The 24059-nt window shown below is 44.4% G+C and overlaps 3 protein-coding genes and 1 long non-coding RNA gene across 6 annotated transcripts in view; 1 reads left to right on the top strand and 3 right to left on the bottom strand.

The window, feature by feature from the left end:
- LOC148506551 (major histocompatibility complex class I-related protein 1-like) overlaps positions 1-5920 on the bottom strand; it is a 91224-nt gene extending 85304 nt beyond the window's left edge. The window contains exon 1 of the mRNA XM_088446500.1: positions 5812-5920. Within this exon, the coding sequence (XP_088302626.1) occupies positions 5812-5920 (109 nt within the window). The remainder of the gene's footprint in view (positions 1-5811) is intronic.
- The window catches only part of LOC148506531 (uncharacterized), a 555606-nt gene that overhangs the window by 165134 nt on the left and 366413 nt on the right, over positions 1-24059 (top strand). The gene's annotated exons all lie outside the window — the stretch shown is intronic.
- On the bottom strand, positions 5970-11144 carry LOC148506550 (major histocompatibility complex class I-related protein 1-like). The gene is made up of 5 exons (XM_088446499.1): positions 10814-11144; positions 9887-10162; positions 8938-9220; positions 7527-7629; positions 5970-6032 (listed from the first exon to the last, which is right to left on the bottom strand). Exons 1-5 carry the CDS (start codon positions 11142-11144, stop codon positions 5970-5972), a joined length of 1056 nt encoding a protein of 351 aa, XP_088302625.1.
- Positions 20138-20782, bottom strand: LOC148506549 (uncharacterized). The gene has a single exon (XM_088446498.1). The coding sequence runs from the start codon at positions 20780-20782 to the stop codon at positions 20138-20140; it is 645 nt and encodes a 214-aa protein (XP_088302624.1).

Below are 24059 nucleotides of genomic sequence, written 5' to 3'. Positions count from 1 at the left end.
GGCCCATGGGAGGAGTGGCAGCGGCTGGGCATGCGCCCAGCCAGAATGAGCTTTTGTGCAGAAGCTAATTTCTGACCTGGCTCACGGTCAGCCAACTGACCGCTGCGCAGCCTGCGCTGCCCAAATGGAGCTCAGTTCCGATTGCGGCAGTGGCTGGGGAGAGGTAGCTGCCGCCGGTGGGGGGAGTGGGTGGTTGTTAAAGTGTCTAAGGGGGCAGTGGCAGGTGGGGGGTGAGGTGCAGTAGCGGCAGAGCCCTGGAATGCCCCCTAGGCATTCCAGTCACCACTAGGCATTTGCTTGTTATGCCTATGCCTAGGGCCGGCTCTGATGGGGCATGGGTACTACAGGGGCATTGCTATGGGGGCATGGGCACTAAAGGCGCATTACCATATGGGCACTACTACGGGGGCATTACCATATGGGCACTACTACAGGGGCATTACTATGGGGACATTACTATATGGGCACTACAGAGGCATCGCTATGGGGCATTACTATATGGGCACTACTACAAAGGCATTACTATGGGGCATTATCATATGGGCACTACTACAGGGGCATTACTGTATGGCACTACTACAGGGGCATTACCTCAGGGGGCATTACTATAGGGGCACTCCTCCAGCGGGCATTACTATTGGGGTATTACCAGGGGGGCGCCAAATTACTGTCTTGCCCCGGATGACAAAAATCCTAGTTTCGGCTCTGCCTTAGTCATGACAATGTCGGCACTCCTTGAGGATCGGAGTTGAAAACCCCTGGTATAGTCTATGAATACAGCTGTAGAGCTGGTACAACAATGGTCAGGTCATCCTGCTGTGTGCTGTTACTAAGGTAAGGCTGGGAGCACGTTAAACATACTTTGTGGTCAAACATTGAATGAGGTGAAAGTTTTGCAGAAAAGTTTTGAAAATATCTAATTTCTGAATTTCCCTTACTATTGATGCAGAGCCACTCATAATGGATAACTGACCTTTACCATAAAGTTGAGCACGTTCAGGCGGGTAAATCCGAAAACATCTGAACTTGGGGTTTCCGAGTAGAGCCGAATTCCTGTTTGGGTCTTCCTGCCAAGTTTGGATCTCAAAACAAGGTAAAACTTAATTTTCCCAGAAATTTCGGATCTTGCATGTTTTGTATTGCAAATAACAGCCCCTCCCTCCTCATCATGCACCATTTCACGCAGGAACAGGAGCGCGGAGGGAGAGGGTGTGGGACTGTGGGCGGTGCATAAGAAATGTCATTAGGATGCCATGAGGGCAGAGAGAGTTGTAGTAGGTAGATGGAGTGGATGGGAAGGGTGACTGCAGCCATCTTTGTCACTGTTTATGTCATACTTGCCGACTTCTGACACTTCCTCCCTGGGAGAAAACCAGGGATGAGAAACGGTATCCGTTCATTAGGTCTACATTGTCTAGATAGACAATGTTTGGGTAGACAATGGAAAATAGACAGGCAATAGATAGACAGGGACTGAAGGTAGACAGGGTCTGAAGGTCGACTAGTAACAAGGTCAACAGGCAGTAGGTCGACAGGGACTGAAGGTCAACAGGGTCTGAATGTCGACACACTAAAGGTCGACTGGTAACATGGTCGACAGGTATGAAGGTCAACAAGGTCAGAAGGTTGACACACTAAAGGTCGACAGGTATGAAGGTCGACAGGGACTGAAGGTCGACAGGGTCAGAAGGTTGACACACTAAAGGTCGACTGGCAGGGGCGTCGAGAGAGAGGGAGGGCGGGTACAGATTACCCAGGCCCGGGCTTCCTGAGGGGCCCGACAGGGGCCCGGGTCCGGCGCCGGTCCCCCCTCCCTTCTCTCTCTCAGCAGCCCAGCACACAGCAGTCTTCTCTGCCTGTGGGGGGGGAGCGATCACACTGATCGCGCTCCCCCTGGCTTTGCGCCGGGCTGAGGGGCTTACAGCGGCCCCCTCCCCGGCCTTCATCGTGCTGCAAACTGTTTATTTTTTTTCTCGAGGGGGCGTGGCCATGCCTCCCGCGATTAGGCCACGCCCCCTCTGTACCTGGGCCCTCCGCAGCTCTCTACGGCCCTGTCAACTGGTAACAAGGTCGACAGGTATGAAGGTCGACAGGCAGTAGGTCGCCGCTCATACAGGGCCGGTGCTAGACTTCTAGGCACCCTAGGTAAAACTTCTGCAAGCGCCCTGCAGTGCGTGCCCCCAGTAGTATGGCCCCCTGCAGTGCGTGCCCCCACCCCACACACACACACAAGACAAGCATGAAAAAAAAAAAACACTTACCTTAAACCCCGCTCCAGTGTCTGCTGCCTTCCGTCCCCGGCGCCCGCTCCTCGGCACTATGGGAGTGACATCATGACATCACTCCCATAGTGTACTGTGGGACCCGGAAGACGGAGCTCACTCCTGAGCTCCGTCCCTGGCGCCCGCTCCTTGGCACTATGGGAGTGACGTCATGACGTCACTTCCATAGAGCACTGCGGGACCCGGAAGACGGAGCTCAGGAGTGGTGCAAGGAGGCGGGGTGAACGGGAGGGGGGGAGGGGTCAGGAAGGAGCCGGGTGCCCGCTGGTAACACAATCTCAGTGGGCACCCGGTAAATGGGGGGGGTGATCGGAGGGCCGGGCGCCCTCTAGAGGCCGGCGCCCCTAGTTAGCTGCCTAAGCTTGTGGAAGCGCCGGCCCTGCACTCATATAGTCAAATGGTCGACACATTTTTACATTTTTTTAGGGTTAGGGTCAGGGTTAGGCACTTACTCCGACGGGTCGACTAGTAACAACAACAATAAATTGATCCACTGTGTGTTTATTTGTTGTTGTACATTAGCTGCATCTGTTTTATATTGGGTGTTAATAAATTCAATGCTGGTAATCCAGTTCAATAATAATATGTTAATCCCTAAAAGGGGTGGGCATCTTGAAAACGAGTCGGAGCCTCGTGGCAACCCCAGTTTATGTAACTAAAGGGGGCAGCCCCCAGGCTCTTCCTGCACTGGTGAACAGATGCCGTGCGCATGTGCATGGAATCTGTTCACCTTCTGAACACCCGCGGTACGTGCTCTCCCTGAAGGCTGAATGCAGGACAGTTGGGAGGTATGGTACATTGAGAAAATTACTGGAGGAGAATCTGCTACAATAGTATGTAATGAGTAATATAACCAGCCCTTGTATGAATAACAAATCTTTATTGGGTGTAATATAGTAACATATTATTATTGAACTGGATTACCAGCATTGAATTAATTAACATCCAATATAAAACAGATGCTGCTTATGTACAACAACAAATAAACACACAGTGGGTCAATTTGTTTTTTTAATCACTTTATTCACCTTTTTATACATGTATCATTGTTTTTAAATATTTCACTGATTTAGCTTACATATTTTAATTGTATTTAATAAAGGTTACATTTTATAAATTAGTGCGCCAAACAGGACAAGGCTTTTTCTCTTCTTTGGTGCACGATATACAGTTGAGCAGGAGTTACATGTGTATATTTCTAATCTGGGGAAAAATTGGAGGAATTGGAATAATTCCAGAAGACTACATTTAGGAGCGCCCCCTGCTGTGCTGGCAGGAACAATACTCTGCTGTAGGAAAGACAATTTAGCGGAAATAGTAAAAATAATGTGTCGTTGAGACATATTATATAACAGAGGCATTATTGATGTCGCATTGCATAGTACAGTTGGTGAGAAAGGGGATTTAGCATGTGGGTAATAAAACTGGAGAGCATATGGGGTGGATGTGTGTATGAATGAATAAACAGGGTATCCCAGGAAGGGAGAAGCGTCTTACCGGACATAGGTACTAAGCAGTGATAAGTGACAGAGCGAAAAGTGATAAGTAAGTGATAAGGTACCAGCCAATCAGCTTCCAACTGTCATCTCACAGGCTGTGTTTGAAAAATGACAGCTGGGAGCTGATTGGCTGGCACTTATCACAGACATCACTTTTCACTCTGTCACTTATCACTGCTTAGTACATAGACCCCACAGAGAGCAGAAACTTTCAGGAAGAATTAACTGTGACACTATTGTCCCCAATGAATTGATGTAATATAGCTGTATACAGTAATTCCCTGTATAGCTCTGACTCCTGATTGTTTCTAGATCCTTTATATTTGCCATCACACATTTATCACTTGTTATACTTGAGGTATAGTAATATAGATGTATAATTATAGTATGACAGCACTGTAAATACAGATACAATCTGACATAAACTCCCCAAAAAAAAACAATTGAGTTCCCAAAAATGTGAGTCTTCCCTCTGCACCCCACACTTGTATAGGCTGGCAACGGAGCCCTCCCCTCTCCATTAACCTACGTGGAAACCCACAGCAAGAATATGGAGGCCCAGATACATTCTGGCACAGTTTGTATAGTGGTGCAGGATCCTCACAGTGCCCCTAGTTAGATTGGGGTTTTCGCAGACTTTTACTGACGGAGGAAATATAACACCAGACACGTTTTTATTTATTCAAAATGTATTTACTATGATGTATCACTGGGTTCTTGGTTGGTACAGAATTCAGGGACACTGGTGCAAATATGGTGACATCAAAACCATGTGAGGGATCTGAAATTTCATCCACTGCACTCAATGTTACTTTGCTTGGTCTAGTAGTGTAGCAAACATGATCGCAAGCAATGTGCTTCTTTACTTAATGCTTCTTCATGTGTTGATTTCAGCCTGGAAAGTGAGAGAAAAATAAAATCATTTCATTGCCGCGTACATATACATAGCGGTCTATTGAGGCAGGAGCCTGGGGATGCACAGGTGAGGGGGCAGCAGAAATAGATTTCATGCCAGACACCCATTTACCAAAATAAGCTACAGTAACTGAACCTATATAAACACAAATTCTAACTATATACGTATTACCTGTTATAAAAACAAATCAACATATCTGTATAAATTGAATAAAGATTTAATTTTTCAAAAGAAAGTTGTAGCTCAATGGTTAAATGAACTGAATATATAACCGTATAATAATCAGACCTAAGCAGCCTATTCTGTACATCAACAGTCAATCGGTACAATTCTGCGTTGTGCCAAGGATTGTGTTAAACAATTGTCAAAACTTAACATGTTGGAAATCCTCGATTCGCAGATTCTGACCACAAAATGGTGGGAATCAGCTATTTGTGGATTTCTAACATTTTGGATTTTGTCGATCAACGGAGAATCGGAGATGGGGGAATCAGATCAGGATCGGGGAATCGGGTTTGTTGATGTATGGGCTGTTTTACCCTTGTATCATTCTAAATATTGACAGATTGTAACCTTGGGTAGGCCACTGTGCCCCATTTTTAGAAGTGGAGATGTTGCCTATAGCAACCAATCAGATTCTACTTAACATTTATCTAGCACCTTCTCGAAGATAATAGCTAGAATCTGATTGGTTGCTATGGGCAACACCTTCACTTCAGAAAAACAGCATTTTAGTAAATATACCACTTGGACTGAATGTAAGAACGGTCAGCAGGTGAAGCCGGGTCCTATCTTGCATAGTTGTATCCATTTGGAATTGCGGTCAGAGGGCCTGATTCTGAGTTTTATGCAAACTCCGGTGGTGTGTGGACGGGGCATGCGCAGGAGCCACAGTACGCATGTGTTGCAATGCAGCTGCGGCTCCTGTTGCAGTGTCAGGGAAGCCGCAGCCTGATTGACAGGCTGCTGTCTTTTGGGGGCTGTCCTTTGCAGAAAATGGGGAGCGTCTGCCCCATTTTCTTGGCGTGATGAGACCAGTGTTTGCGTTGTACAATACAGATTATCTGGCCTCGGCAGTGGTTCGGACGGCCATTTTGGGTAAGCTTAGGCTTACTTAGGTGGCAGATGGTGATCTGATGCCGCATCTTTGGACGTAGCTCTCGGATCTGTGATGCCGGCAGTGGGTGTCTTTTGCCTTCATACGCATTCTGTGGCAATATCATATTTTCGCATTTGGACGCAGCGGCGATGCATATAGCGCACACGTCTGAATTAGGCCCAGTTTCCCTTGTCCAGGAAGATGTGTATAACTGGACATGAGCTGGGGATCTGTATCTGGATGTCAGCATACATACAAGGGGTGAATTACCACAGGATTATAATGGGATATTAATTATCCTGTCACATTGTTGCCCAACTGTACTACAAAAATCATCTGGCTGCAGTATGTTCTGTCGACACTCAGAATGTCGACTAATTATTACCTCCCACATCGTCCTGCTGATTATTTCTGGCCCTCTGTTGCCTGGCCTGAGCTTGGATGTATTAAGAATAAGAGAAACTGTTCCAGGAATCCGTCCAGTAATGAAAAACTTTTGTTTAAAAATTAGTTCCTGGAAATGACCCTGTTAATAACTTACGAATGGCTGGTTTTGTCCATGTTATGGATCAAGGCGCCACTAGGAGTGCCCAGACAAGGCGCCACCAGGTGTGCCCAGACAAGGTGCCACCAGGAGTGCCCAGACAAGGTGCCACCAGGAGTGCCCAGACAAGGTGCCACTAAGAATGCACCTTGTCTACTTTTTAGGGCTTGCCTTCGGGAAATCCTGGAGGGAAGGTCCGAGGGGCATTAATGTGGATGGATTTTAGCTGCATCTTTGTATTAAATGACCATATGGTTTGTTGTTTTGTAATGTTTGGCCTACAGTATATAGCATAAATAACACACATTTTACAGTAAGGAGAGACAAACTGCAATATATGTTGGCAATTTCACCAAAGTACCTCTCAGACATGGGAGTACCCCTGTTCTAATCAACAAGAGGAGCTCTACAAAGCATATATGAAAGTTAATTTACTAAGTAAAAAATATGCAAATAGCTTTCTGTAACTCAGCCTATTTTGCCTCTTTGCCCATACATAGATGTAGATCAGAGCCATTCTACTTGTGAGAACTCTCCCCCCTCAGAAAAATGGGGATACTCCTGCTTTTGTGGGTACACATTTGAAGGGAAGGTAAAACAAAAAGTCACCCCAAAGCCATAGAGTATACCACTATAGGACTCTCATTAATTTAACTTTTACTTTTTTCCGATAAAATACTTCTAAATGAGCTCCATTAAAGCCTTACTTAATTAGCGAGGATACACCTAATAATTGTATGTCACAGTTGTGCCTTTGCCTGTTTATATTACATGGAAACTTGTGACCATAAGAATAGTGCTTATCCCCTGGAAAATGGCCTGGACCTGGGTTATACACAAGTTATCCCATTGTAGTAGTTTAAGATGACTCATTACCAGCTTCTCCAATAAAAACTGGATATATACAGGGGTGACAGAGGAAGACACCTGCTAAACAGGGAACGCCTCTGTACTTGGGTAATCCCCTGCCCTCCACTCCTATTTATATGTCTCCTCCCACCAAAGAAAGTCTAATTTTTGAATGTGGGTCCAATTCGCGGAGAGTACTATATCAGAATAGTACAACGGTCAAAGCTGGCCAAGGAATCATATCTGTAAAAAAAAAAAAAAAAAAACAACACCTATATCCGTATATGAATAGTGTCCTTCTAATGTCCAGTGACCATAGGTTATTTACAGTACTCACCAAAATGTTCTTCTTACTATTGCCATTAAACAGACTGACATGACCATAGCCAGACATGTCCCAGTATACAGAGAGATATGCCATCCTCTGATCTTGGGTTCTACTAATGGAAGAAAACAAGGAAACAACAAGGAAAGTGGGAAATGGATAGGTCATCTTGATCCCGTATCAGATGAGTAACTCGCTCACAATTTACACACTAGTAATTACAGGCCAATACCAAAAGACTCACAACTACACAGTAATATTTAGTAACAGATTAATAAAAAACAAAAAAACAGCCCAATGTACAGTATCCCACTCCTCATTGGATAGTAATATAATAGTCTGCTTCCCATTTGTGCTTTAAGCATTCTGATACGCTTGTTAAATTATTTTATAGAATGTGTCCTACCCCGGACAGGCTACACAGACTGTGATGTGGTACGTCGTGGTTATGTTGGAGGAATTGCGATGAGGTAGGGACTTTCATTCATGTCTTTTGGAGCTGACCAGTTATTTGTGATTTATGGAAAGAGTTTTTCATTCTGATTCACCATGTCACCTGGACACCACTTTGCACCTGAGATTGCTCTCCTACATCATATACTGCAGCCCGTATTCTCAATGCAACTAGAGCAGCGCTTGCCCAGTTTCTCCAACATTCTAGCAAACATCCAAAGAAGTTATGTACTCGACTTCAGCCTCCCCCCCTGTGTTAAAATGGCTCCAGTGGATCAAATATTACACGGAACACCTCGCCCCACCGGGTCTCTCCTCCTTTTCTTTGAGTGGTTATTTACCGACCAGGGTATCCAGAGATATTGCTCTATGGTCTTCTGACTTTTAGTATTTAAGTGGTTCTAGAAACCTCAATGCCGCCATATTTCCCTTGATGCCCCCCTTCCCTTTATTTGGTCCCATTCCCCCTCTTTTCCTTTATTTTGTTTTGCTCTTTTTTGTCTTACCCTACATTTATATATCTTATGTTGTTATAGACTTGATTGTGTAAGATGTACTGTGATTTTTTTTCAACAAAAATTACTAAAGTTGAAAAAAAAAAACTGTATAAAACAAAAACTTACAAAAACTTGTAACAAAGAAAAAAAGAAAGAAGTAATCAAACTTTTCACACAATTGTCAGGAAAATGAGAAACATTACACAGTTACAACAAGCACCAAACAACAGCAGCTGCAATATTCTAATGTGATTGCACACTTGTTTTTCTTAATAAAATAAAAACTCAAAACCATAATTAACCTCCCTCAAAAGCTGACAAATGCAAGGGAACTACAAGGAAGTTTAAAAATATACTTAATCTGTAACCAAACTACGACTACTTTAAAAACTATTACCAGAAAACACACAGATACCAGAGTGATAACCTGATCATCCCTGTATGTATTACTCATCTATATCTGTCCTGTTTACCAGTCACACTCACCCCATCTGACACTGAGTGTCTCCTCCAGGCTGTTGTGATCCACATGACAGGAGTAACACTCCTCCTCCCCGACCGGCACTTCCATGGTGAAAGTTATCTGATAGGTGCCATCTGGATGGGGGAGGATCCGGTTGACCTCATCTGAGAGAACTTCTTGTTCATTCTTCATCCACCACACATTCACAGATCGGGGGTAAAACCCGTACACCAAGCAGTGAAGCTTTGTGGTCCTGTCTGACTGATGACTGGAAACCTTCACCTGTGGAAGAACTGACATGAAGGGCTAAATTCACTAAAGGTCAATTTCGATCGATTTAAAAAAATCAACTAACATGGATGTGTTTCTAGGAATAAATCACACAATGACTAATAGACAACTTTTTTTTTTTTTTTTTTAAGTATTAAGAAATGTGTGATTTAGTCCCAGAAACGAAATTTCGATGTTAATAATTTTTTTAAATCGTTTTTAAATCGATCTTTAGTAAATATACCCCGAAGAGTCACTAAATAACAGGGTTTTGCTATATTCTGCTCAAGAGTGTGGTACTGCTGACGTAATACATGGCCTTACATAGATCTTTCCCATACAGTTATTCAGCCATATACAGGCTCAAACAGGCTACCAAGAGTTACCAAGAACTACAAGTGACCTCAAGTGCTTTGCAGTGTGTTTTTCACAAGAAAAATATAGGAGTTCTACCCCTCCCCCTCCATGATTAGACAGACCTCTGCCGGCTGTCGCCGTTTTCGCCTGTCTTGGTGTCTGGAAGGTATCCAGTTTCCCCAAAAACGTCTTCTGCGAAATACGGAACAATCAGAGTTTTTATGTAAATATTATTAATAAATAGGCAGCCAGTGGAAATACGCTAATGGGATGCGTTAGCATTAGGGAGGTGCAACGATGGTTCTGGATTATAAGCGGTTACAGGTTCTCACCTTCCCTCTCCAGTTCCTGCTTTCCATGGTACATACAGCTCTTTAACCAGTCAATACAATCACGCTCCATTAAGTTTTTATGGGCCAGCACATTAGGCTGATCGCTGTTCCAGCCCTGCGTTATGATCTGCACTGCATGCGTGGCTGGGATATACATGAAACTTTCCTTATCGAAGAAAATGATCTCTTCTCCATTCAATCCAAACTCTGTGTAGCCACCAATGCTGCCGTCTTCATGTAGGTCACACCCAAATTTTATCTGGTAGAAGAACATGTCTGTGGGGCCCCAAATAAACATTTAGAGATCATAGCACAAATGGTAATACAGTGCATATTAATCATTAGGAATTATATATGGTGTTAGTTACCGGGGCCGTTGAGATAGCCATGGGGCCAGGGTACTGAAGGGGGAGTGACCAAATTCGTAAGGCGTGGTCACGACCCCTCCAGAAAAATCCATTGGAGAATACAATGTGCAACACTGGGAAGCGGCCTCAGCCGCTGACCCGGGCTCCTCCAATAGGTCTGGGTAATTAGTACCCCACCCTCTTGGCTCCTCTGTTAGTTACCAGGGGGTCAAGTGGACAAATGTGTAATAATTTTAGGGCATATTTATTTATTTAACAACTCTAAGGGGCCTATACATGAAGCCATTTTTTACATCAGCTTTTCCAGGAGAAGTATTTCAAACACCTCTCTGAAATGCTGGGGATATAACTCACGGGGACAGCGGTTACAACAACTGCTGTCCCTGCGAGTTCTCGGTAATACATAGCCAGGATATTTTCATTAGAAATGAAACTATTCCCGGCAAGTTTTAATGTTAATAATCACGGCAGTACCACGATTATTAGTACATAGGCCCCTATATTTGCTATAAACAACAATTAAAAAAAAAAAAAGTTACGGGGCGTGGCCTGACCTGACTGTTGATGGAGGCAGCAGTGATCGACTTGAGCTCCAGTCCGTTATAGCTCCAGCGAGCCCTGTTGACCGTTACCGTGGCCAGAGGAGCTTGGTAACTGCTCTCCCCCACACCCCTGTGCCTGATATCACCCAAGCGGGTAAGGTCCACAGAATCGGGGCGTGCTAGGCACGCTAGCGGGTTGCGCCCTACCTGCTTTTCCTTGAGCCGGGGACTAGAGTTTGGTGGCCAGCCGCGGCGAACCTCTGACGGTGCGTGGTCGGCACCTCCCTGGACCTCCTTGCTGCTGTGCCAGGTCCTGTGCTTTGGCTTTGGACGGACTACGGCGGCCATATTGGATCTCTGTCTCTAGCAAATCCCAGTCGGGCTGTCAGCTTTAGAGCCCTGATTGCTGCCAGAAGTGCCTCTCCATTGTGAGATACCTTGGGGAGTGATGGAGGGGTGGTGAGTCCCTGCAAGAAGACTATAATTTTATTTTTATATATATTCCTGCCTTGCCCGCCCCTCTGCCCCCCCCCCCTCTGAATTGGCACTGGAATTGAGACCTGTTGGCCCTTTCACAGTGCCTGGAACCCTGCATAACTCACAATACATGCCCTTTTTCATATGCCCCACATGGTTAATATCTCTCATTTATTTTGTCTGCTTTCCCCCTGATAGTTTTTACTCTGGCACTGGTATTTGCCATTTTTTATACGCCAGTCCCCTCTTGTGGTATTTTGTGATTATTACATTAAGATCCCCCCTGAAGCGCACGAGCTAAAGATGTACGTTTAATATTACCACTCCTGCCTGGACCAATATTGTAGAACCCTGTGTCTTATTTCCTATACGGAATTTTTTTGATGTTTTTTTATTTTTATTACTGTTTCACTATCTTGCAGAGAGGTAAAAAACCTCCACCGCTCATTTTTTGGGGATCTAAATCTAAGGGCTCACAGAATCCTTCGCTGCTCTCAGAATCCCCGTCCTCACCATGCTCGTCTGACGCAGGTATTGATCCCCAGATCCAAGCGGTTATTACGGGTTTGTTGGAGGGAGTCCAATCGGATGACTTATGCCGTTCCCAACAATGCCTTGATAAAGAACTCTCTAGACTTCATGACGAGATGGAGACACTCAAAGAAAGGCAAGAAGACCAAGAGAATCGTTCTCGCTGTAACAACTTACGTATCCGTAACATAGCAGAATCAGTCCTTGGCTCTTCTTTAGCATCATTCCTAAAAGACTTTTTTCAACACACGGTCCCAACTCTCATAGATGAAGATTGCCTATGTGACAGAGCCCACAGGCCGCTCTGCCCAAAGCCCCATCCTACTCAACCACCTAGGGACGTCATTGTCCGTTTTCATTATTTCCGTTCAAAGAAACGGATCTTATCAGCTATTCGAGACTCTCCAGTGATTTCCTTCCAAGATATGCAGCTGCAAGTTTTTCAGGACCTGGTCCCCTCCACTATTCAAAAACGACGAGACCTTCAGCCGGTTACTAAGATTCTGCGACAGCATCAAATCCGTTATCGCTGGGGATTCCCCTTTATGCTCCAGGTTTCAGCAAATAATTCTATGCATAATGTTAAGACCCTCACTCAAAGTCAAGAATTATTAGCCAAGCTTAATCTCCTCCCGACGCCAACCTCTGTTCCGGTAACAACTACACTTTCTCCCAAACCACAATGTTCTCATCCTCCGTTGCCAGAGTGGACGAGGGTATCCCGCCACCTTTCTGAGAACTCTGAACTGTGAGGTTGCTCTATGCTTGTTCAATTTTTTTGTGATAGGGTTTAATTCCCCTGCACAGTCCTCTCTTGTGTTTTTTGTTTTCTGGTTCTTTGCGACCATATGTTATTATTTTTATGTGTATTCATGTATGTGTTTTCTTTTTCTCTTTCCCTTGCCCCCCCCCCCCCAGCCCCTGCCTGTCCCTCCCCCCTTTCGTTCTTTCCTTCCCTGTTTTTCCCAATTATTTTATTTTATTTAGTTTTTTTTTTTTAATATTGACACAGGTTAATGATCCCTGCATTATAGGGATTTTTTATTTGATTTGGCTATTGCTGACCATATATGTAAGGGTTCAGGCAGCCCTGACTCTATTAGACGGTCCTTCCACTACCCCATGCTCCCTTTAATATTTTTGATAAATGTTATGTTGACTGATTTTATTGCGGTCCTTGTTTGGGACCCAATGCACCATGGTTTTCACCCAAATGGGTTCTCTGTTTTTTTCTCTTCTTTTTATTTTTTTTCTTCTTCTGTGGCTCTTCTATGCTTTTCTCCCCCATCTTTTTCCTCTCTGTCACCAAGGGTGGATCTACTTGGGCCAAACTTTTCACTCATTATATCTATGTGTTATGTATGCAATATTTTCTTACATATTTTTCTATGTCTCTTAAATTGCTATCTATCAATGTAAATGGTCTTAATTCTCCTAAGAAATGCACTGTTCTCCTGGCTTGCAGGAGGGAGAAAGCCAATATTGCAATCCTACAAGAGACGCATCTTACGGGCCTGCATTCCCAGCTTCGAGGTAGGTGGTTCGTCCAGACCTTCTTTGCTTCAGCGAATTGTAAAAAAACGTGGGGTGGCCATTTTAATTTGGCGTAACATCCCTTTTGTCCATATAAAAACTGTATTGGACCCAGAGGGTCGATTTCTTATGGTGATTGGTACCCTCTGTACTGAGATTTTCACTTTGGTATCAGTATACGCTCCTAATCAAGAACAGCCCCAATTCTTTGACTCTCTGTTCAGGCGTATTAGTAGAGTGGCACAGGGCCACATTATGAGTGGAGATTTTAATACCATTATTGATCCCCTGTTAGATAGATCTAACCCACCTGCAAACTCCTCCGGGATGTCTCTTCCTAGAGCTTCTCGTACTCTCCTGGCTTCCCTTAAACATTATGGCCTTTGTGACTCCTGGCGTCTTAAACATCCTCATGCCAAGGACTATACTCATTTTTTAGCTCCACATAAACATTATTCCAGGATAGATATGATTCACATCTCCTCCTCTATTACCTCCTTGGTTATGGAAGCTGGTAGGAAGCATTATTGGCGCCTTGATGATTCCCTTTTACAGCATCCCCCCGCTCTGCTAGAAATAAAACTGGCGGTGACCCGCTATTTTGAGAAGAACACCTCTCCTGATATTACTTCTAGTGTCCTTTGGGAAGCCCATAAGGCTACTATATGGGGTTTTCTCATTTCTAAAACCTCAGCAGTTAGGAAAGCGGCTGCGCAGGAAATTCATCGCCTTGAGTCACAAATCTCCGTACTATTAATTCAACATAAGACATCCCCTAGCGCCTCCGTGAAAACCCAAATTTAGAAACTATGAGGTCAGCTTAATGCTCTTCTGTCTCGCCGTGCTGCACTTATCTTGAAAAAACTTCGTCAACGCTTTTATGATAAAGCTGACAAAATTGATTCTTTATTAGCCAATAAATTGCGTCGCAGACAAGCATTAGGTGCGATAGACAAATTATATTCTCCGTCTTCTGGTTCTCTTACCTATGATCCTGAAGTTATGGCTGAGGAATTTCGGACCTTTTATAGTTCCCTTTATAATTTATCAGATTCTTCTCCCACTTCTGCTGGAGCAGAGGGGGTGCGTTCATAATTATCCTCTACCCCCCTGCCTAGTCTCTCAGAATTCCAACTAACCACTCTCAATGACCGTATTTCAGATGAAGAGACAACAGCTGCTATTAGATCAATGCGTTCCTCTGCCGCCCCAGGCCCTGATGGGTTTACAGCCCAATATTATAAGTTGTTTGCAAAGGAACTTGCTCCACATCTTACCTTTTCTTCAATTATATTTTAGAGGGCGCTTCTTTTGCTCCTGATATGACTCGGGCTGATATTGTGGTGATCCCTAAACCTGATTGTGATCCTACTCACTGTATTAACTATAGACCGATTTCATTATTGAACGTCGACCTGAAAATTTATGCCAATATTTTAGCGACTCGGTTAGCTCCTTTGCTTTCTTATTTGATACATCCAGATAAGGTCGGGTTTATACCTGGACATCAGGCATCGGACAACACTAGACGGGCCATTGATCTAATACATTCTATTCATAAAAGAAAACTTCCCTCCCTGATTTTAGCTCTAGACGCGGAGAAGGCATTCGACTGCATTTCCTGGCCCTTTGTATTTGCTGTCCTAGACAAAATGGGCTTCTCGGGCAAATTTTTAGATGGTGTTTTGGCACTCTACCGTTCCCCCATGGCACGGGTATCGGTTAATGGTGTTTACTCCTCTAGTTTTTGGATCACGAACGGTACTCGGCAGGGTTGTCCCCTCTCTCCCTTAATATTTGCTCTTATTATGGAACCTCTGGCGGCAAGGATCCACTGTAATAGAGCTATCTCGGGAATATCTACAGGTCCCTCTGAATATAAAATTGCATTGTATGCCGACGATGTTTTAGTTTCTCTCACTGACCCTGCCCAATCCCTAAATTCTCTCCTGGAGGAAATAAATTCATATTCTCAACACTCTGGTTATAAAATTAATGTTACCAAGACTGAAGTTCTCGATTTCTATATCCCAGCTACCCTAAAACAAACCCTAGAGGCCATGCTCCCTTGTACCTGGCATAAAAAAAAGATCAAATATCTTGGTGTTTACCTGACATCACTATTATCAGCTGTTTCAGGCAAACTTTCCTCGCCTTCTAGATTGTATTAAGACTGATTTGTATGACTGGTCCAATTATTTTATCTCTTGGATAGGCAGAATACATTCGGTTAAGATGAGCGTTCTACCTCGTCTCTTGTATCTATTTCACACCCTTCCGATTTACATTCCTCCCTATGTGTTCAAATTCCTTCAGTATCGAACTTCACATTTCATATGGAACCGGAAAAGCCCGTGGATCAGATTAAAGCTGCTTCAGCATCCCTCTAGGGGAGGAGGTTTGGGCATTCCTGATTTAAAAAAATATTATTATGCTGCACAGCTCTCTCATTGTGCTCAGTGGTGTAACTTTAATGCAAGGAAGGTCTGGGTTGCTATCGAAGCCGAGGAGCTGGGACTGGCCACTGTATCTTCCCTGTTATGGCTTTCTAGGATTCTGTCACGATCCAGTGCAAGAATTCCTCTGTGGAGGGCGGTGAGCCGAGGGGTTCGGGTGACTAGGGGAGTGACTAGGCTAGGTCTCCTAGTTGCGGCCAAACCCAGGTTTGGCTAGACCTGCCCAGAGGTGCGGAGTCTAACTCACTTGGTGGTTTTCTCCAGTGACCCCTCCAATTGGGATTTGGTTTTCAGCTGCACCAAGTGAGCAGGTCGCGGCCCTCTGGACAGGTACCTGGGAATGGCAGAAGACCGGAAACTATAAAGAATGCAATAGCACTGGAGGTGAATGGAATGAATGAACTCTGGAAATGGAACTGAATGCTATAACACAGGCATGGACAGGAAACAGTTAAGTATGCAGAAAAACACAGACATATACTGGGGATTGCTAAGGCAAGAGCAGAGTGGACTCAGGGAATATATGGGAATGCTAGAAATGATTGGAGCTGATTACCAAAGACAAGACCCTGAGCAAAGAACACAGACATATACTGGAGATTGCACAGACAAGAGCAGAGTGGACTCAGGGAATATATGGGAATGCTGGAAATGATTGGCAGAGACAAGACACAAAGAGAAGTCAGGCATACACAAGGAGAGTGCTAAATGCAAGTGCAGATTTGCACTGACAAGACACAGGGCAGATTGACACAGATATGTGCTGGGAAGTCCAGCTGTGAGCTAATTAATACCAGCAGGTAATCTGACACCTCAGTGACACAAGGAAGCTGCAATACTAGCAGCACATATACAAAGACACACAGACATAGAAAACAAAACAGTCTGGATACTGGGAGAGAACTACTCTCAGACTAAGAATAGCTTGGAAACTGGAGAACTGTGAACAGGCTGAAGTAACTCTCTGAAAGATTAGCACAGAGCAACGCTGGTATCACTGAAACAGAGAAGAAGAAGTTGAACAGCAACTTCCTGGAGTTCTGGAGGCGGATTTATACCCAGGGGTAGCAGATTACTGGAGCAGCATCAGCTGACTGAATCATGCTACCATAGGTTAGGAGTACTGTCACATGAGAGGAACTGTCATGGCGGCGCCCATGATGGGAACTCTGATCCCCAGCACACACAGCCAACCATAGAAGCTCGCAAAAAGCACCTAAGGCAGAATACTCAGCCCCACATCCATCACTGCACCAAACGTCTGACCGCAAGGAAGTCAGGGGAAGCTGGCAAGGAGGTGAGAGAGGCCGATCCTAGGCTGAACCCTGACAGATTCATCACCCCCGGATAGTTTCTTCTCACCCTGTAATTTCCCGTGCTTTAGCAATTTGGGATTTACTTAATAGACATTTTAAGTTAGCTCCAGACCTGTCCCCTTTGATACCATTACTTCACAACCCCATTTTCCCTCCAGGTTTATGCAAATCATCCCTTACTGCCTGGTTATCGGGTAATATTTACTATGTAAACGATATCAATGCAGATACTACTTTTGCACAGTTCTCTGAAATCCGGGATAGAATAGCAATTCCATCCAAATAATTTTTTCGGTTCTTACAAATTAGACACTTCCACTCTAAAATTAGTTCGATTCAGATTAGCAGACCTTTGACTTCTTTTGAATCTATTTGTTGGGGTCGACCCTCCACTAGGGGTCTTATTTCTACTATTTATTCCTTATTAAGGGAGGAAGTAAGTCCCAATCGGGACTCTCATGAATTGGCGTGGGAACAAGATTTGGGGCACTCCATAGATGCTGAGAATTGGACGGAATTTTGGGACAATGCCACCGCCAGTTCTATTTGCATCAAAATTAAGGAAAATACTTACAAATTGTTATATCGTTGGTATTATGTGCCATCGCGGCTACAAGTAATGTTCCCCGACACTTCGGATAGGTGCTGGAGGGGTTGTAGTAGCGTGGGTACTTTTTTGCACATCTGATGGACTTGCCCCAAACTAGTCAGTATATGGCAGGAGGTTGTCGATCTCCTCTTGCGCCTCTTTGAGACCACGATTCCCTCTGATCCTCAGCATTTTCTACTTCCCTTATATTTGCCCTCCTTATCCCGATATCAGAACAAGTTATTCCGACACATAGTCTCAGCTATGACCTGCCAAATTGCAGCGGATTGGAAAAACCCGGACCCTTCTTCTATGCAGGCAATAATATCACGTATCTGGTATGTCTACAAGATGGAATACATGACTGCTTTAACAAGCAATACCTCGAAAGCATTTGATAAAACATGGTCCCCTTGGCTGACATACCAAAACATTTCCTCTCCATTCAACATTTAATTTTTATTTTTTCTGTCTACTATATTTAGATTGAGTGTTTTCTTTCTTAGAATCTACCCACCCTTCTCTCCTGTTATTTTCCTCTTTTTTCTCTTATTCTCTTTTTTTACTCTTAGACGGTTTGCCACACCGTTGCAGCAAGATATTTTTCTTGCTTCTATATCCTTTATTTCTTATACTGAGAAAATAAAAATCGCTATTTTATTGTTCTGAAATGTGACAGTCTTTATTCTAAAAGCATAATTTGTTCTGTAATTTATTTTTGAATGTTTGACTGTAATTTTTATTGCTCAATAAAAAGAGTTTAAAAAAAAAATAAGAAATTGTTAACCTGGAAAGTTGTCTTTTTAACTACTATTACTTCAGCAAAAAGGGCTAGTAAACTACAAGCATTATGGGCAGAAGAGCCCTATTTAAATATATTACCAGACAAACTTCTAAAGAGCTAAGAACAAACTCAAGTTTTCTGCCAAAAGTAATATCAACATTTCACTTAAATTAAGAAATTATTTGGGATTGGTATGATTTACTGCCGGACACATCCCGACGCCGGAAGACCGGCACCAGTGAAGAACACCACAAGAGCTGCTAAGGTAAGTAAGTACTCACTAACCTAACCCCCCCTTAGGGTTGCCTAACCCTAACCTCCCCCCCAAGTGCCTAACCCTAACCCCCTTTCCCCATAGCCTAAATCTAAGTCTCCCAGGGGGAGGGTGCCCAACACTAACCTCCCCCTGGGGGTGCCTCACCCTAAAACCCCCTTCCCCTAGTCTAACCTTAACCCTCCTGATTGGGTGCCTAACCCTAAGTCCCCCCGGGAGCCCCTAACCTAACCCTCCACCCCCCCCTGCGGCTGTCTGCGCCGGCTTACCTACGAAAGGGATGCCGGGCGTCGGGCTCCCGAGGTAGGTAAAATGACAGGCATTGAGATTTCGATGCCTGTCATTAGACCCTTGCCGGAATTAGACAGTCGGGATGATGACGGTCGGCATTTAGACCGTCGGCATCCCGACTGCATATCAATTATATTATTTTGCCTTCATTTTTTCCACAACCGAAGGATAAGAAGGAGGAAAGATGGAATAAGCTGGACTTTTTGCCAGTTTCAGACGAAACAGGCAATAGCAAATTGGATCAAACAACTAATCACGTTTGTCTATGAGGAGAATGGTCGTGAAGTCCCAGATAATCTGAAAGCAGACTCAGCCAGGGCAATGGCGACTTTATGTGCTAGGAAGGCTCAAGCGTCTGACAGACATTTGTGCAGCAGCTACTTGGTCGTCAGTTCATACTTTTTCTAAGCATTATGCTTTAGATGTTTCAGATGCACATTTTGGAAGCCAGGTCCTTAAAGGGGCATTGTCATAACTAAATATTATTAAGCATGAGAATTTCTATTGGACTGTTTTATTATCCCTCCCTATATATTATGCTTTGGTATATCCCACGCGTAATGGCTGCCATGAAGTGGGAAGAAGAAAACAACAAGTGATGTTACCTGATCATTTTGTTTCTTCGAGATACTTCATGGCAGCCTATAATATACCCCCCTAAGTGTGTTTTCTCCCCAGATACAGAATGTCAGGAGAAGACTACGGAGGAAGGGGAGGAGTGACTCTATACACCCTTAGGGGGCGGTCCCAAGGGGGAAAAAACTTTCTGCCTAACAATAGGAGGATGGGATGTAAACCCACGTGTAATGGCCGCCATGAAATATCTTGAAGAAACAAAATCATCAGGTAAAATAATTTGCTGTTATTCCCCCTTCCTCATCTATACAGATGATCCATACTGTTTAGCTACACTTTCCTTGTTTCTGTCTCTGGTGTAACACATTATAACGAGGTGACATAATTTACATTTGTTTTGTATAATGAAGAATGAGAAGAGAATGACTGTTCAACTATTGCTTAAAAAAATAAATACAGGAACCCACAGTTATTTCTTTAATGTAAAATATTTTATATTTAAAAAAAAAAAAAACTAAAATGCGTCAGGTGCCTGAGAGCAGGTCATCCTCTTCTGGTGCTTTAGAAGGTAAGACCTCTGCGAAAATTCTTTCTCGCACCCATTACATAAAAATGACCGGTCCACCCTGTGGATCGCCTGATGTCGCATAACGTGAGACTGGCTGGTGAAACCTTTCCCACACTGGGGGCAGATAAAGGGCTTCTCTCCTGTATGAGTTCTCTTGTGACAATTGAGACTGGAGGTTTGCGCGAAACACTTTCCGCATTCCGTACAGGCGTAGGGTTTTTCTCCTGTGTGAATCCTGAAGTGTTTCACCAGGCAGCCGTTGTACAGGAAGCTCTTCCGACAGACGGGACAAATGTGCTGCTTCTCTTCAGGCCTAGTTGTCATAGCATCATCGCTAAACGTGACATCGATCACATTCATCCCTCTATACAAGACATCGCTAATAGGCTCATCGCCAAATGAGACATCGGTAACAGGTTTCCCACTAAATGACACATCGATGAAAGGTATCTCGTTAAATGAAAATGAGACATCGCTGACAGGCTTCTCGCTAAATGACACATCAATCATAGGTCTTTTGCCAAATGAGACATCACTAACAGGTCTTTCGCCAAATGAGACCGCCAACAGTTCTCTCGTTAAATGAGACATCGCCACAGGTCTCTCTGTAAAGGAGAAATCACCAACAGGTCTCTCGGTAAAGGAGACATCGCCAACAGGTCTCCTCCATGAGAGTTAATAGGTGTTCCTCTAGAGCGGACTTATCCCCAAACAGCGCCCCACATTCCAGGCAAACCGGCGTCTTCTGCTCATGAACTTTATGGTGATCAAAATACTCAGACACACTGTCACACGTTTCCGGGCACACAGGGCACATAAACTGTACGTCTACGTTGTGCGTTCTTTCATTATCTACAGACTCCTTCAGGAGCACATTAGGGTGAGCGCCCTGCACAGGGGCGTTTTCTTCCACGCGCTCTAAGACATGGGGGAATCCGCCGCAGTAACAACATTTTCAGTTATACAATCTGGAGACAGAAAAAGAAATGCAATTTATTTCAATGCAAAACTAAGAAGTATTAGGTTGTGACAGATGGACGACGGCTTTCCTGGGATGTCAGATGGCACCGCATCCACAGACAATGATTAAACAGTTACTCACAGAGGGCTCTATTTATTATCATTATTTTTACTAAAATAAAATGAAAAAGGGTGTTTTCACACCCTTTTCACATTATTTTAGTTTCACCTAAAGTTACTAAAGGGCAATTGGAGTAGAATTTGTAAAATTCTACTACAACCCCTAAGTATCACTTATTTTTAGTAAGCAGATCGCATTTCCCATAATTGTAATGGGAAATGCGATCTGTGTGCAATTTGCTAAAAATAAATTGTGAAAAAAATACCAGGGGAGGCCCTGTGATAATAACAGCACCTGGAGGTGGCTTTACCCAGGGTCTCCCCTGGTTACCAGACTCCTGGCCTGCTCTAACATGCGGAGCAGCGCCTGGGACCGGCCCCAGTATTCAGCTGTGTTGTCTAAACAGGCCACACGCTGATACACTGCAAAAAAAAAGGGACCGGAGTTCAGGGCTCCGGTGATGACCTTCCTCCGGTCAGCTGGTCTCCCATACTTGACTGCGGCCCGGTCATCAGGTGACCGGGTCCCAGTGCAATATGGGATGTCAGCTGACCGGAGGCATGGAGGACATCACCGGAGCCCGGATCATGCAGGTAAGTGCAATTAAGGGTGGGAGGGAGAGTCATGGGGGGGTTTCCGCAATCGCAGGGGGCAAGGCTTTGCGCTGGGGGCAGGGCTTAGCACTGGGGGGGTAGCAGCAGCGGCCGGTCGGTGCATGTGCGGGCACTTGTCACAGTATTTTTTCGAAAATACCATGATAAGGCTGCGGAGGGGATTCGCAGGGACAGATCTTTATCACAAGCTCTGTCCTTGCAAGGGATTTGTAGTAAATCCCTGTGATTGGTAATATCACACTACAATCTGCATTGCCAATGCAGATTGTAGTAAATAGAGCCCTATGAGCCTGGTTCTGCATTGGTCACAGCAGAGTCCATATCTCGTCTTTTGCCGGACTCACATTTGCAACTTTATGCAAATGCCACTAAAAGCCCTTCCCTGGTGCATATCCATGTATCTGAATATGCAGGAATGAGACGCCTACTTTAAGCAACCATATACGCTGATATACCACTTGGTGCATCTTTAGACACACTGTCAGAACTTGCACCAGTCCTATGGCAGATGCAGATGTTCCCTCTGAATATATCTTCCAACAGATGGGTCCACATACATCTAGCCTCCTTGCGTGTTAAACAGCCCTTTTAGTGGCGCCATATCGTGGCGTGACTCGGTAGCGGCCTAGCGTCTTTATGTGCAATTTTTTTACCTTCAAATGCATCTTATTCGCACAGTGATGAGACTATATAGCACAAGCAGCTTCTGCTGATTAAAATGATATGCAGCATGACTATGTTCTTTGTGTGACTGCGGGTGTATCTGCATGCGATATGCTACGTTACAGTGTTACAGCCGCTGACATTGTAACATAGGATTTCACATGCAGATACACCCGCACTCGCTCACAGAACATACGCATGCTGCATATCATTTTAATCAGCAGAAGCTGCTTGTGCTAACTAGTCGTATGTTCCTACGTGGGTGTTTCTGCGTCTCTGTACGTATCCACTATAAGCGGCACACTTGCGTCACTTCCATAACATGCCCATAAGGCAGCTCATCTCTGGGCATGGGCTAAGCAAACTCCGTCACCGCGCAGGAAACGCCAACTACATTTTAAAAATATCTTTGATACCTTGTATCGCTTGTGCGCCTCAATCCATGGAATGTGGACGGAAGCACAAAAGAACAAAAAAAGCTTCACTGCGCCCGACTCAGAATCAGGAACCCTATACGCTGCCATATCCAACCACCCACATGGCCTAACAAGCAACAATATATGTAACAGCTGTAATGCCTAACGACGACACTTACTGTCACATAACTCATTTCTATATCGTTCAACATAAATAAATAGATATGTTAAAAAGCATTTTCTAAATGATCAAATAACCTCACAAACCGGAATAGTTTCTCTATGTGTAGAAATAACAAATATATACTACATCTGGCATGATGGAGTTATAGAGCCTAAACATAATTCAAAAATGGGAATGTAAAGATCACTGATAATCAGTCTGAGCGGCGTGACATGAGGTAAGATTGTCGGACAACGACGCCAGTTTCCCTCACCGTCTCCATATGTATCTGCTTTCCTTTCCTGTACCCAATGCTGAAAGTGTCATTGTGTCTTACATCCTGAGCCTCATCTGTGGAAGGACAAATAATTAGTCATGTCTTCCATTATCACATTGTAATCTAAATAATAAATGACTTATTCTCACTCTCCTCATGTCTGCTTTACAGCACAATCCTCTGTGCCAACAACCAGTGGCATCACAAGGGGGGTGCAGGCCGCCGAGGGGTGACACAGCTTCCCCTCCCCACACCAGGTGACACCTAGGGGAGGAACGTCACTGCCAACAACATAACTAACTCCCAATTCCCTTACTCTAAATATAAGGGACTCTCCCCCCCTATGTGGAGTGTTTCTGTCTGGCCCACCCCTATACACTAATCTCTCACGAGCAGGGCCCCCGTTCCTCATGTGCTCCTATCCTTCCCTTACTTATACCACTCCCGTGGCACTGAGCCTTTGGGTGAGGCCACTGCAGCTTCTGTGGGTCTGATGACTGCACGTGCAGCAATGGGAATATAGCTTGTGTCCCATCTTATACAATGTTTTATACTGTAAGTCTTCTGCACTTCATTTTTTATATCTGCACTGTATCTACTAACATACTGTGTGTGTGCATGTGGTAGGGAATATAGAGTGTAAGCACTGTATCT

Source organism: Taudactylus pleione, unplaced genomic scaffold, assembly GCF_031769625.1.
Source record: "Taudactylus pleione unplaced genomic scaffold, aTauple2 ptg000400l, whole genome shotgun sequence".
NCBI lineage: Eukaryota > Metazoa > Chordata > Amphibia > Anura > Myobatrachidae > Taudactylus > Taudactylus pleione.
This window is presented reverse-complemented; position numbering and strand designations above follow the sequence as displayed.

Coding starts and splice junctions, on each gene's coding strand:
- LOC148506550 (XM_088446499.1), bottom strand. CDS start 11,144: ATGGCCGCCGTAGTCCGTCCAAAGCCAAAGCACAGGACCTGGCACAGC. Junction 7,630..8,937: donor AGATGGGGTGAGTGTGACTG/GTAAACAGGACA, acceptor TTCTTCCATTAG/TAGAACCCAAGATCAGAGGA. Junction 6,033..7,526: donor ATAGTAAGAAGAACATTTTG/GTGAGTACTGTA, acceptor GCTGACATCCAG/ATACAGATCCCCAGCTCATG.
- LOC148506549 (XM_088446498.1), bottom strand. CDS start 20,782: ATGTCTCATTTAACGAGAGAACTGTTGGCGGTCTCATTTGGCGAAAGA.